Genomic DNA, 13,947 nt, shown 5'->3' with positions numbered 1-13,947 from the left:
GGTGGCAAATAGGTGTTAAAATGCAGAAAAAAAACCTTGGGAGAAACCAGGCTTAGTCGGGGGGCCAGTCCTACTCTGGCAAACAGTGCTTTGTTACGATTCAGGTTGCTATCATAAGTCCGATAGGATTGCAACATTCAAATTATTTATTTCAGTTCCATCCAGTTGAGGATCGTATTCATCACTGCGGTACAGACGGTTTGTGTAGGAGCTGTGCCACTGGCTGCCGTGTCGATGATGCCTTCACAATAGATGGTCTACGGCAGTGGTCGCCAACCCGTCGATCGCGCCAACCCGTCAAAGTTTATCACTGTTCCAGTAGCTCGTGAAAATAACAGAAATATGAATACAAAAATACATTACATTTCTCCAGTCTTTGTACTGTATTTTTGTATTTATTTTTCTGTTATTTTAGGGAGCTACTGGGACAGTGATAAAGGGAAATAGCCCACATCATGTCCGAATCTGTAAACGGCCGTAAACAAGAGGCCAGAGACGCTGAAGACGGACGCAAAGAGGAGACAATTCTGTAGCAGGCAGAGCAGCTCACTGTTCACGATGCTCGAAATATAGGAAGAAAATATAAATATGGAATTGGTTGTGAGGGGTTATATGAATGCATCTGTAAAAGGAATTACTGTCTTCAGAAAAATTTCGATGGCAATGGTATTTTACTTTCCTCTTACCTCCGAATAAAGTAGCTAATTATTAGCGCAGTTCAGCTTTGTTTACAGCGGTAACCAAGGAAACGCTGTATCTCTGCTGCTCCATAAGCGCCACCTGCTGTCAGAGAGTGAATCTGCGTCTCATTCAGTCTGCTGTTTTTGTTTCAAGCTTTTTTTGTGTTTAGCATATAATTTCACAAAGATAAAGTCAGACCGTTCTGTTTTTTGTTTAAATCTTGAAATTAAATCTCAATTAATTCAAATAAAAAACAACTGCTCATACAATGTGATAGCCTCTTTGTTTAGATTGTGATTAAAAAGCAGTGGTTCCCTCTAATTTGAAATGGCTATGTATTTTTGTTTATAATAATAATAATAATAATAGTAATAATAATAATAATAAATATCTGCAACCAGTATAAGAATCGGCCAATTTGCTTGTAAAAATAAATAAATAAATAAATAAATCAGAATCTAAATTGGCCATGAAAAAAAATACTAAATACAATCTGGGCTGTCTTTTTCTATCAAGTAGATCTTGTCTTTCATAAAGGTCGAGGTCAGGGATCTTGGGCTTAAAAAGGTTGGTGACCACTGGTCTACGGTAATGGACTACGGTAAACCTCGGGATAAACAGAAAGACTGATGTTAGCGTAGATGCCATTCTTCTTCAACTATTAAACAACTTTACTAAGTAGCAAGGTGGGGTTGTCACTGTTTGAAATCATGTTGCTTCTTCATAACAAAACAATTGTATCAAATAAAGAGTTGTGTAGTGCTATGAAATACTACCTGTATATAATATTACATTTGTCCTGATTGTCACGATCACCGTCAGTTCTTCTCTGCCAATCACCTGCACTCACTCCACCAATCACTACACTAATCACCACACCCAGCTGCCATGCATTACCTGGACTATAAAAGACTCACATACTCATCACCTGATCGTGAAGTCTTGTTTTCACTTGTGTTACATTTCTGAGCGTTTCCCTGTATCTGGTCTGCCTATCTGTTCTTGATCCTGCCTGGTTACCTGTTTATGATTCCTTGCTGCATACCTCTGGACTGTTTATTGTTTCCTGGACTGTGAATGATATCTGCCTGCCTCGATCTACTGCCTGTACCCTGACTACGATTCTGCCTAGCCCTTGCTGTTCCTGTTTGCCCCTGCTTAGACCCTGCCTGTACAAACACGCTTACTTTTGTAATAAAGTCTGCAGATGGATCTCTGCCTGAGTCTCCCTTTGTTACACTGATAATATTTTAGCAATACACGGTAATTGTTTCTGATTTTCCATTAAATCAAAAGCTTTCAGCTTAGCTAAGCTAATTTAAGTAGTCAGTTGTCCATCTTGCTAATATTTTTTGGAGTCATTTTCTAATCTTTGCAGTACATTGAGATGTTCTCATGAATAAGGATTCACTGGTAATCTACCTACAGAGCACATTTAATGTATTGTGGACCATCCCTTTATATTACTGTGTTAGGGCATGTGTTAAAGTCCAAAAGCTAAAGCATGTCCATTACAGAGAATTAGATGAACAAATTGAGGTATATTCTATGATTGTGCAAAGATTAGGACCAACAGGTGGGGTCAGAGCTTCCTCCCTTTAGGCACACATTTTAGACTCTGGACACTAAGACCCTACCCATAATCCCCCAGTGGAGCCACCTACTCAGGTGAATATAAAGTCCAGACAGAACAGCTCGCAGACATCAGACCTCAGCACAGGAGCATCCTTGACATCTCTACACACTGAGGACACAGCATGGACACAAGAGCCTCCCTCTCCATTCTGCTGCTGCTGTTTGGCATCTCCCAGGCGTCTCCTCTCATGGTAAGATCCTATCTAGCCTCTCTCTCAAATTATTAACACTCCTCTGTAACGAATGTGTAGCGGTTATTAATAAATTTATGGATGAAATATGAATATAATAATTCATAAGGTTATGAATAAATTATGATTCATATATCGACCCAACGGGGAATTAAACATATATTGTGAATCAATTACAAAGAATTATAATCAATTACATATATGATTAGTTCTGGTTTAATAATTATTTAGAGGAACTGTTCGTTTGTCCAGCAAACTAAGTACCTCACAGAATAGTATAAACAGAGTTATTATCTGGCCATGAAAATAACTTGCTATTATAACATCAAAGCATAAAGCGATCGAAAAACGTTAAAGTGACTTGGTTTTCAGCTGAAAGAACAAACAGAACAATCGAGCGTGAATAACGTTTTAATATATGCAAACTACGAATACAGAGGTTATACATCTAAATATATATACAAGAATACACATATATATACACAAGAATGAAAATGAAGAAAAGACAGGGAAAGAAAGATGATCAAAGAATGGCAAATTACACAGTTAAACCTTTTTGAGAGAGAGCCAGCACAGAAATCAGTTTAGACAAATTTAAGGTAAATGATAATACTTGCTTATTGGTTCGAGTCCGTGAGTAGCCGTTTCAACGCGCTTGGCTTGGTCCTTTCCGAGAGGGTTTCTCCGGCGGGGTTTTCAAAAGAGGTTTAAACTTAAGTAACTTAACCGAAGAGAGCGAGAGAGAGAGAGAGAGAGAGAGAGAGAGAGAGAGAGAGAGAGAGAGAGAGAGAGAGAGAGAGAGAGAGAGAGAGGAAGTGGTCCTCCCGAGCTGCGCGCGTGGTTGGGAAGTGCGGTCACCTGAGGCGTCCGGAGAGACGTGCACGAGATGATCGGGAGGTCACCGGGAGAACAAAGAAAAGGTGTGTGTCGTTGTTTTTATGGAAACACAAACTAACACACCTCCTGAATTGTATCGGCCAATAGATGCGCAGCACTATTTGGCGGGCAAAGTTCCTTGGTTTGGTCTCCTAGATGAATTTGCATACTTAATGGCCATCAGACCGGATTTCGAGATTGAGTGCTTTCTTCACAGTATCATTAAACACATAGAAAAATGCATATGTCAGCCATGTGACCCACCTCAGTAAATAGCTCGAGTCCGGAGCTTTGCGGAGAGACCAAACTCGACAGATCAGAAAGGCATAGGAGAGAAGTTATGGTTTATATCGTTAAAATGCACACTAGCACAAATACACTCATTTAAACACTAGGAAACATGCATAGGCCCTAAAATATATGAAATATATATTTCAGCATAGTGGTAGTATATATATATACAGTTAAAAGTGTATGTTTGTGTGTTTCTGTATGTGTGTCTGTGTGTGTGTGCCAGTGTGTGTGGGTGCTGGAATGTGGATCTGGCCCGTAGTCCACATGAGGGGCCCCTTTGATGTCCTAAGAGCAAGGAAATTGGGCCTGCTGTGTTACCTCGGAGGGCCACAAAGGTGTCAAGTGGGCTCATCTTTAGTAGACAGTTCGGAGCCGATTTAGTGATTAAGAAACAAAGTTCATCAGGTTAAAAGCGTTCTGAAAACTCCAAAGTTTATTGACTCTGAACGGATCCATCCAGACGTTACACCTCAAATGAGTTGTTTAAAGCATCTCTATTTCTACCACCAGGAGCAGATGTTTGAAGGTGTATTTGTATCAGAGCCTGAAACTCTGGACATCACCACAAGAATTTTGGACACCAACAATGGTCAGACACCTTGTAGATTTCTATAAAGCCAGTAAATGGTCAGTGATTGAGGCCTATAAATATTTTGTGTTATTTCATCAATATGTGTCTCTTTAAATGCAGGATCATCTGAAGTCTTGATTGAAGGAGATCTGGTCTTTCCCAAAACCAGAAATGCTCTCTACTGCTTGAACAACAACTGTTTCTGGAAGAAAAACTCTAACAACATAGTGGAGGTCCCGTACATAGTGAGCGCTGAATTCTGTACGTGAATCTCCTTCATTCGTTGAACACAATTCATTCATTTAGATGCCATTTTAAACTTGTGGAACCTTTTGTTTGCAGCCAATTATGACAGATCTGTGATTGCGAACGCCATGTCGGCCTTTCATGCCAAAACCTGCATCCGCTTTGTGGCCAGATCATCTCAGACTGACTACATCAGTATTGAGAACAAAGATGGGTCAGAACAATTATACAATAATCAGGACTCTCTTTTACAACAAGAACATTAAATCAGATATCTAACCCCTTTATTTCCTTTCTCCTCTCAGGTGCTACTCTTCTCTAGGTAGAACTGGTGGCAAACAGGTGGTCTCCCTCAACAGGCAAGGCTGTGTGTACACTGGCATCGCTCAACATGAGCTGAATCATGCCCTGGGCTTCTACCACGAGCAAACCAGGAGCGATCGTGACAAGTACGTCAAAATCAACTGGGAGAACTTGTCTCCTGACATGTCCTACAACTTCGAGAAACAGAACACCAACAACCAAAACACTCCATACGACTACAGCTCCATCATGCACTATGGAAGAACAGCCTTCGCCATCCAGCCTGGGCTGGAAACCATCACTCCCATTCCTGATGCCACGGTGGAAATCGGACAGAGGCAGGGACTGTCCAACATCGACATCCTGAGGATCAACAAGCTGTATGGATGCTGAAGATGAGGCTTGTACACATAATTTAATATAGGTCATATATCTGTAGATGAATAGTGGTATGATGAGGTTATGTTTTTATGTCTTTTGATGGTGCTGAATTTCTGAAATATGTAATTGTGTTGGGTTGTGAAAAATAAAGCTAAACTGCAAGACAAACGTATACTTTATTTGTAATTCAATGACAAGTTTAAGACAGCGGTTGACTGTAGCAGTAAAGGCGTCATTGTACTGAGCTTCGCCTGCAAACAAATTAAAGCCACCTGGTTTAACCTTAGGAAAACTGGAGGACTGGGAATATTACAGTATATGATGTATTCAATTCAACAGGTTATTTATTTATTTATTTTATTATTATTATTATTATTAAATGCAATAACATAGCTTTTGAAAGATGTTTGAGATTTACTGGTATAATCATATGTTCACAGCTTTATTGTGTCAAGACCCTCTACTGGAGTCAATCACTTCTGCATCCTCTAGTACAACACATTCAACTTTCAAATTCACCAAAGACTGAGAAAGTCCACAGGAGAAATAAGTGTGATCACCTGAAGAACAATGTGAGCCAAAGATGCAGTTCTAGACATGTTGTGAAGTTCTGGTGAAAATAAGGGCTGTGTTCACAATGGACTTTGGTTCCGGAAAATTATAAGAGCATTCTGTTTGAATGCAAGCCAGAGCCAGAATGCTGGGAAATGCGGTCCTTGTACAAGATCCTAGTAACATTAATGGGATAAATCTTGGAAAATATAAGTGTGAAAAGAGCCAGAGCCAATGCCGTGTGGGGTGTGTGTTGCAGTGATGAAGTTAGTTATCGTGCAACAGTTTTGACTTGCAGATGGAAAAAGGTGCAACAAAGAAAATAACAATTGCTGCAAACAAGAGACCAGTGCCCGGTTGCATAAAGCACCTTAAGTGTAATTTTCCCTTAAGATCACCCTTATGTTTCCCTTAAACTTAAGGGTGTTGCAGAAAATAACCGTTAAGTGTTACTTAAGGGTTTCTTTAGGCGAAACGTCATAAACCCTTAAGAATTTCCCTTAAGTATATATTTTTCACTTAAGTAATGCGTAAGTGTTGCATAAAGCCCCTTAACCTTCATTTCCCTAAGTATATCGTAAGGTTCGTAAAACTTCACCTTAAGTGTTACACAGAGTGAGCAGGATCAATCCAAGTCGTATAACGTGCCACGATCGGCCGCTTTATATGATAGACAAATTGTACTTTAGCGGTTTATTCACATAAACATTGATGAAATATAACATATCTTATTATCTTATATGGTCAACGGAAGCGCAAACGTGCGTGCATCACACGCAAAAACAAACCTCATTGGTTCTTGCGCGCACATTTGAGCTTCCGACACAGCCGTAATCATATGGATGTCTTTCAATAAACGGACATAAATGATGAGAGAATATTAAAAATATCTTTATTTGTTATCCAAAGATGAATGAAAGTCTTATGGGTTTGGAACGACATGAGGGTGTCAGGGTGAGTGAATGACGGCAGAAATCTCAATTTTGAGTAAACAATCAATTTGAGTTTCTCGTCTCTTTCATATTTGGTTTTCTTTTTTGTTTTCCTTATCCATATTATGTTGTTTTCTGTGAAAACTTACCACGATACGTATTAACAAATAACGTGTCCATGGCAACAGTAGAATTTTTTAACGGCAAAACCTGGGATGCTGTCGTTAAACACTTAACGGTTTCCCTTACCTAAGAGAACAGTTTAAGAGATTATATGCAACACCCTTAAGTCATTCCCTTAGTTAAGGGGAAATCACGCCTTAAGTGTCATACTTAAGGGAAAAACTTAAGGTGCTTTATGCAACCGGGCACAGGGATCTACTTGCCTTTCATGGAGAATTGAACCAGCAGTTTAATGATACCATACAGCATACACAATATGATGTTTTGTTAAAATCACTTCATAAAATTAAGTTTGAACCACTGCAGTCACGTCGACGGTTTTAACGATGCCTTTAGTACCTTTCTGGACCTTGAAAGCGTTGATTATATTGCTGTCTATGGAGAAGTCATATACCTCTCGGATTCATCAAAAATATCTTAATTTGTGTTCCGAAGATGAATGAAGGTCTCACGGGTTTGCAACAGCATGAGGGTGAGTAATTAATGAAACAAATTTCATTTTTGGGTGAACTAACCGTTTAAGATTGGGGGGAACATGTTCATGTTGCCTATCCAATCAGCACGAGGGAGGCCTATATGTATATATATATATATATATATATATATATATATATATATATATATATATATATATATATACATAGCTGACTCATCTATGGTCCTCGATAGTTTTCTCCATCCCTACACCACCCCGTCTCCTCACAATCACCTGGTTACTATTAACCAGGCATATAAGGAGTATGTTGGATTCAGGCTAAATTCCGAGTTTCGAGCCCTCCCTTCAGACAGCATGCCAAATACGCATACTTTTTACTTTTTATCTGATTATTTGTAAGAGTGAACTCGTGAAATTACTGTTTGTGGGAGGATAACAAAATGAAATGGAGAACTTTTCAACATATGAAGTTTTATTTAACAGAATTCGGGAGGAGCACGTTCGGGTAATCAATCAATCAGCACAAGGAGAAGCCTGTATATAAGCCCGTCTCTCACCTCTATCCCGCGACACGTTTCACAGCATCCCTCCATTCAACCCATCACCTTGCTCTTGGCTGGTTTCTATCCCAGTCATGGAAGGGGTGTACTCTGGGTTTGGGCCAAATTCCAAACTCAGCGCCCTTCCCTGGACGGCACGCCAAATACGCATAAACTACTATATAATTTGCTATTGGATTTCATGTACGTGTAAACACGTGAAGTACATTACATATCAGGTGGGAACGCTCTGGCAGTGTAAATGAAGAAAATAACACAATGCAAGAGCAATTACCAGAATTTTTTCTTTTTTCCCCCCCAGAATCTCTTTGTAAATGAAACTAAGAACATCTTACTTGTGATGTTAGGATCGAATTATAGAGCAATTTTTTTTTCTGCCTCATTGCAGAAACTGAATATAACATCTGAACCTCAGAATAAAATACACAATTTCTATAAAAGCAAATTAGAAACTTTTTCGATCAAAACTTAAAATCACAAAGAGATGAAATGTGACTCATCTTTAACTAGAAATGGTGTACAGTTGAATGTGTAAAATGCAGTAGCATTGCTATGCGTAGTTCAAGTCAAGACAAGTCACCTTTATTTATGTAGCGCTTTTTACAATGCAGATTGTGTCAAAGCAGCTTTACATTGATAACTGGTATATAATTTTGGCTGCACAGCAGCTTTTAAAGAATAGTGTCAATGCAGGCAGATCAAAGCACTGTTGAATATCAAATGTCAAGTGTCCCCAACTAAGCAAGCCAAAGGCGATAGGGGCAAGGAACCCAAACTCCAACAGGTAACATCAGGTGGCAAATAGGTGTTAAAATGCAGAAAAAAAAACCTTGGGAGAAACCAGGCTTAGTCGGGGGGCCAGTCCTCCTCTGGCAAACAGTGCTTTGTTACGATTCAGGTTGCTATCATAAGTCCGATAGGATTGCAACATTCAAATTATTTATTTCAGTTCCATCCAGTTGAGGATCGTATTCATCACTGCGGTACAGACGGTTTGTGTAGGAGCTGTGCCACTGGCTGCCGTGTCGATGATGCCTTCACAATAGATGGTCTACGGCAGTGGTCGCCAACCCGTCGCTGCGATCGACCGGTCGATCTTTATCACTGTTCCAGTAGCTCGCGAAAATAACAGAAATATGAGTACAAAAATACATTACATTTCTCCAGTCTGTACTGTACTGTACTGTATTTTTGTATTTATTTTTCTGTTATTTTAGGGAGCTACGGGGACAGTGATAAAGGGAAATAGCCCACATCATGTCCGAGTCTGTAAACGGCCGTAAACAAGAGGCCAGAGACGCTGAAGACGGACGCAAAGAGGAGACAATTCTGTAGCAGGCAGAGCAGCTCACTGTTCACGATGCTCGAAATATAGGAAGAAAATATAAATATGGAATTGGTTGTGAGGGGTTATATGAATGCATCTGTAAAAGGAATTACTGTCTTCAGAAAAATTTCGATGGCAATGGTATTTTACTTTCCTCTTACCTCCGAATAAAGTAGCTAATTATTAGCGCAGTTCAGCTTTGTTTACAGCGGTAACCAAGGAAACGCTGTATCTCTGCTGCTCCATAAGCGCCACCTGCTGTCAGAGAGTGAATCTGCGTCTCATTCAGTCTGCTGTTTTTGTTTCAAGCTTTTTTTGTGTGTAGCATATAATTTCACAAAGATAAAGTCAGACCGTTCTGTTTTTTCTTTAAATCTTGAAATTAAATCTCAATTAATTCAAATAAAAAACAACTGCTCATACAATGTGATAGCATCTTTGTTTAGATTGTGATTAAAAAGCAGTGGTTCCCTCTAATTTGAAATGGCTATGTATTTTTGTTTATAATAATAATAATAATAATAATAATAATAATAATAATAATAAATATCTGCAACCAGTATAAGAATCGGCCAATTTGCTTGTAAAAATAAATAAATAAATAAATAAATAAATAAATAAATAAATAAATAAATCAGAATCTAAATTGGCCATGAAAAAAAAATACTAAATACAATCTGGGCTGTCTTTTTCTATCAAGTAGATCTTGTCTTTCATAAAGGTCGAGGTCAGGGATCTTGGGCTTAAAAAGGTTGGTGACCACTGGTCTACGGTAATGGACTACGGTAAACCTCGGGATAAACAGAAAGAATAATGTTAACGTAGATGCCATTCTTCTTCAACTATTAAACAACTTTACTAAATAGCAAGGTGGGGTTGTCACTGTTTGAAATCATGTTGCTTCTTCATAACAAAACAATTGTATCAAATAAAGAGTTGTGTAGTGCAATGAAATACTACCTGTATATAATATTACATTTGTCCTGATTGTCACGATCACCGTCAGTTCTTCTCTGCCAATCACCTGCACTCACTCCACCAATCACTACACTAATCACCACACCCAGCTGCCATGCATTACCTGGACTATAAAAGACTCACACACTCATCACCTGATCGTGAAGTCTTGTTTTCACTTGTGTTACATTTCTGAGCGTTTCCCTGTATCCTGTATGCCTATCTGTTGTTGATCCTGCCTGGTTACCTGTTTATGATTCCTTGCTGCATACCTCTGGACTGTTTATTGTTTCCTGGACTGTGAATGATATCTGCCTGCCTCGATCTACTGCCTGTACCCTGACTACGATTCTGCCTAGCCCTTGCTGTTCCTGTTTGCCCCTGCTTAGACCCTGCCTGTACGACCACGCTTACTTTTGTAATAAAGCCTGCAGATGGATCTCTGCTTCAGTCTCCCTTTGTTACACTGATAATATTTTAGCAATACACGGTAATTGTTTCTGATTTTCCATTAAATCAAAAGCTTTCAGCTTAGCTAAGCTAATTTAAGTAGTCAGTTGTTCATCTTGCTACCTACAGAGCACATTTAATGTATTGTGGACCATCCCTCTATATTACTGTGTTAGGGCATGTGTTGAAGTCCAAAAGCTAAAGCACGTCCATTACAGAGAATTAGATGAACAAACTGAGGTATATTCTATGATTGTGCAAAGATTAGGACCAACAGGTGGGGTCAGAGCTTCCTCCCTTTAGGCACACATTTTAGACTCTGGACACTAAGACCCTACCCATAATCCCCCAGTGGAGCCACCTACTCAGGTGAATATAAAGTCCAGACAGAACAGCTCGCAGACATCAGACCTCAGCACAGGAGCATCCTTGACATCTATACACACTGAGGACACAGCATGGACACAAGAGCCTCCCTCTCCATTCTGCTGCTGCTGTTTGGCATCTCCCAGGCGTCTCCTCTCATGGTAAGATCCTATCTAGTCTCTCTCTCAAATTATTAACTCTCCTCAAATGAGTTGTTTAAAACATCTCTATTTCTACCACCAGGAGCAGATGTTTGAAGGCGTATTTGTATCAGAGCCTGAAACTCTGGACATCACCACAAGAATTTTGGACACCAACAATGGTCAGACACCTTGTAGATTTCTATAAAGCCAGTAAATGGTCAGTGATTGAGGCCTATAAATATTTTGTGTTATTTCATCAATATGTGTCTCTTTAAATGCAGGATCATCTGAAGTCTTGATTGAAGGAGATCTGGTCTTTCCCAAAACCAGAAATGCTCTCTACTGCTTGAACAACAACTGTTTCTGGAAGAAAAACTCTAACAACATAGTGGAGGTCCCGTACATAGTGAGCGCTGAATTCTGTACGTGAATCTCCTTCATTCGTTGAACACAATTCATTCATTTAGATGCCATTTTAAACTTGTGGAACCTTTTGTTTGCAGCCAATTATGACAGATCTGTGATTGCGAACGCCATGTCGGCCTTTCATGCCAAAACCTGCATCCGCTTTGTGGCCAGATCATCTCAGACTGACTACATCAGTATTGAGAACAAAGATGGGTCAGAACAATTATACAAAATAATCAGGACTCTCTTTTACAACAAGAACATTAAATCAGATATCTAACCCCTTTATTTCCTTTCTTCTCTCAGGTGCTACTCTTCTCTAGGTAGAACTGGTGGCAAACAGGTGGTCTCCCTCAACAGGCAAGGCTGTGTGTACACTGGCATCGCTCAACATGAGCTGAATCATGCCCTGGGCTTCTACCACGAGCAAACCAGGAGCGATCGTGACAAGTACGTCAAAATCAACTGGGAGAACTTGTCTCCTGACATGTCCTACAACTTCGAGAAACAGAACACCAACAACCAAAACACTCCATACGACTACAGCTCCATCATGCACTATGGAAGAACAGCCTTCGCCATCCAGCCTGGGCTGGAAACCATCACTCCCATTCCTGATGCCACAGTGGAAATCGGACAGATGCAGGGACTGTCCAACATTGACATCCTGAGGATCAACAAGCTGTACGGATGCGGAAGATGAGGCTTGTACACATAATTTAATATAGGTCATATATCTGTAGATGAATAGTGGTGTGATGAGGTTATGTTTTTATGTCTTTTGATGGTGCTGAATTTCTGAAATATGTAATTGTGTTGGGTTACGAAAAATAAAGCTAAACTGCAAGACAAACGTATACTTTATTTGTAATTTGTAAAACTAACCAGGCATATAAGGAGTATGTTGGATTCAGGCTAAATTCTGAGTTTCGAGCCCTCCCTTCAGACAGCATGCCAAATACGCATACTTTTCACTTTTTATCTGATTATTTGTAAGAGTGAACTTGTGAAATTACTGTTTGTGGGAGGATAAAAAAATTAAATGGAGAACTTTTCAACATATGAAGTTTTATTTAACAGAATTCGGGAGGAGCACGTTCGGGTAATCAATCAATCAGCACAAGGAGAAGCCTGTATATAAGCCCGTCTCTCACCTCTATCCCGCGACATGTTTCACAGCATCCCTCCATGCACCCCATCACCTTGCTCTTGGCTGGTTTCTATCCCAGTCATGGAAGGGGTGTACTCTGGGTTTGGGCCAAATTCCAAGCTCAGCGCCCTTCCCTGGACAGCACGCCAAATACGCATAAATTACTATATAATTTGCTATTAGATTTCATGTACGTGTAAACACGTGAAGTACATTACATGTCAGGTGGGAACGCTCTGGCAGTGTAAATGAAGAAAATAACACAATGCAAGAGCAATTACCAAAATTACCCCCCCAGAATCTCTTTGTAAATGAAACTAAGAACATCTTACTTGTGATGTTAGGTTCAAATTATAGAGCAATTTTTTTTCTGCTTCATTGCAGAAACTGAAAATAACATCTGAACCTCAGAATAAAATACACAATTTCTATAAAAGCACCTCAGAATAAAATACACAATTTCTATAAAAGCAAATTGAAAACTTTTTCGATCAAAACTTAAAATCACAAAGAGATGAAATGTGACTCATCTTTAACTAGAAATGGTGTACAGTTGAATGTGTAAAATGCAGTAGCATTGCTTTGCGTAGTTCAAGTCAAGTCAAGTCACCTTTATTTATGTAGCGCTTTTTACAATGCAGATTGTGTCAAAGCAGCTTTACATTGATAACTGGTATATAATTTTGGCTGCACAGCAGCTTTTAAAGAATAGTGTCAATGCAGGCAGATCAAAGCACTGTTGAATATCAAATGTCAAGTGTCCCCAACTAAGCAAGCCAAAGGCGATAGCGGCAAGGAACCCAAACTCCAACAGGTAACATCAGGTGGCAAATAGGTGTTAAAATGCAGAAAAAAAACCTTGGGAGAAACCAGGCTTAGTCGGGGGGCCAGTCCTCCTCTGGCAAACAGTGCTTTGTTACGATTCAGGTTGCTATCATAAGTCCGATAGGATTGCAACATTCAAATTATTTATTTCAGTTCCATCCAGTTGAGGATCGTATTCATCACTGCGGTACAGACGGTTTGTGTAGGAGCTGTGCCACTGGCTGCCGTGTCGATGATGCCTTCACAATAGATGGTCTACGGCAGTGGTCGCCAACCCGTCGCTGCGATCGACCGGTCGATCTTTATCACTGTTCCAGTAGCTCGCGAAAATAACAGAAATATGAGTACAAAAATACATTACATTTCTCCAGTCTGTACTGTACTGTATTTTTGTATTTATTTTTCTGTTATTTTAGGGAGCTACGGGGACAGTGATAAAGGGAAATAGCCCACATCATGTCCGAGTCTGTAAACGGCCGT

At 39.7% G+C, this 13,947-nt stretch overlaps 2 protein-coding genes across 2 annotated transcripts; both read left to right on the top strand.

The window, feature by feature from the left end:
- The first annotated feature begins 2,438 nt into the window (after positions 1–2,438).
- LOC137029072 (hatching enzyme 1.2-like) lies at positions 2,439–5,190 on the top strand. The gene is made up of 5 exons (XM_067398588.1): positions 2,439–2,507; positions 4,194–4,266; positions 4,369–4,509; positions 4,591–4,708; positions 4,800–5,190. The coding sequence occupies exons 1-5, from the start codon at positions 2,439–2,441 to the stop codon at positions 5,188–5,190; spliced, it is 792 nt and encodes a 263-aa protein (XP_067254689.1).
- A 5,843-nt stretch (positions 5,191–11,033) lies between these two features.
- On the top strand, positions 11,034–12,195 carry LOC137029071 (hatching enzyme 1.2-like). The gene is made up of 5 exons (XM_067398587.1): positions 11,034–11,102; positions 11,191–11,263; positions 11,366–11,506; positions 11,588–11,705; positions 11,799–12,195. The coding sequence occupies exons 1-5, from the start codon at positions 11,034–11,036 to the stop codon at positions 12,193–12,195; spliced, it is 798 nt and encodes a 265-aa protein (XP_067254688.1).
- Positions 12,196–13,947: the final 1,752 nt, after the last annotated feature.

Source organism: Chanodichthys erythropterus, chromosome 10 (assembly GCF_024489055.1).
Source record: "Chanodichthys erythropterus isolate Z2021 chromosome 10, ASM2448905v1, whole genome shotgun sequence".
In the NCBI taxonomy this organism is placed as follows: Eukaryota; Metazoa; Chordata; class Actinopteri; order Cypriniformes; family Xenocyprididae; genus Chanodichthys; species Chanodichthys erythropterus.
This window is presented reverse-complemented; position numbering and strand designations above follow the sequence as displayed.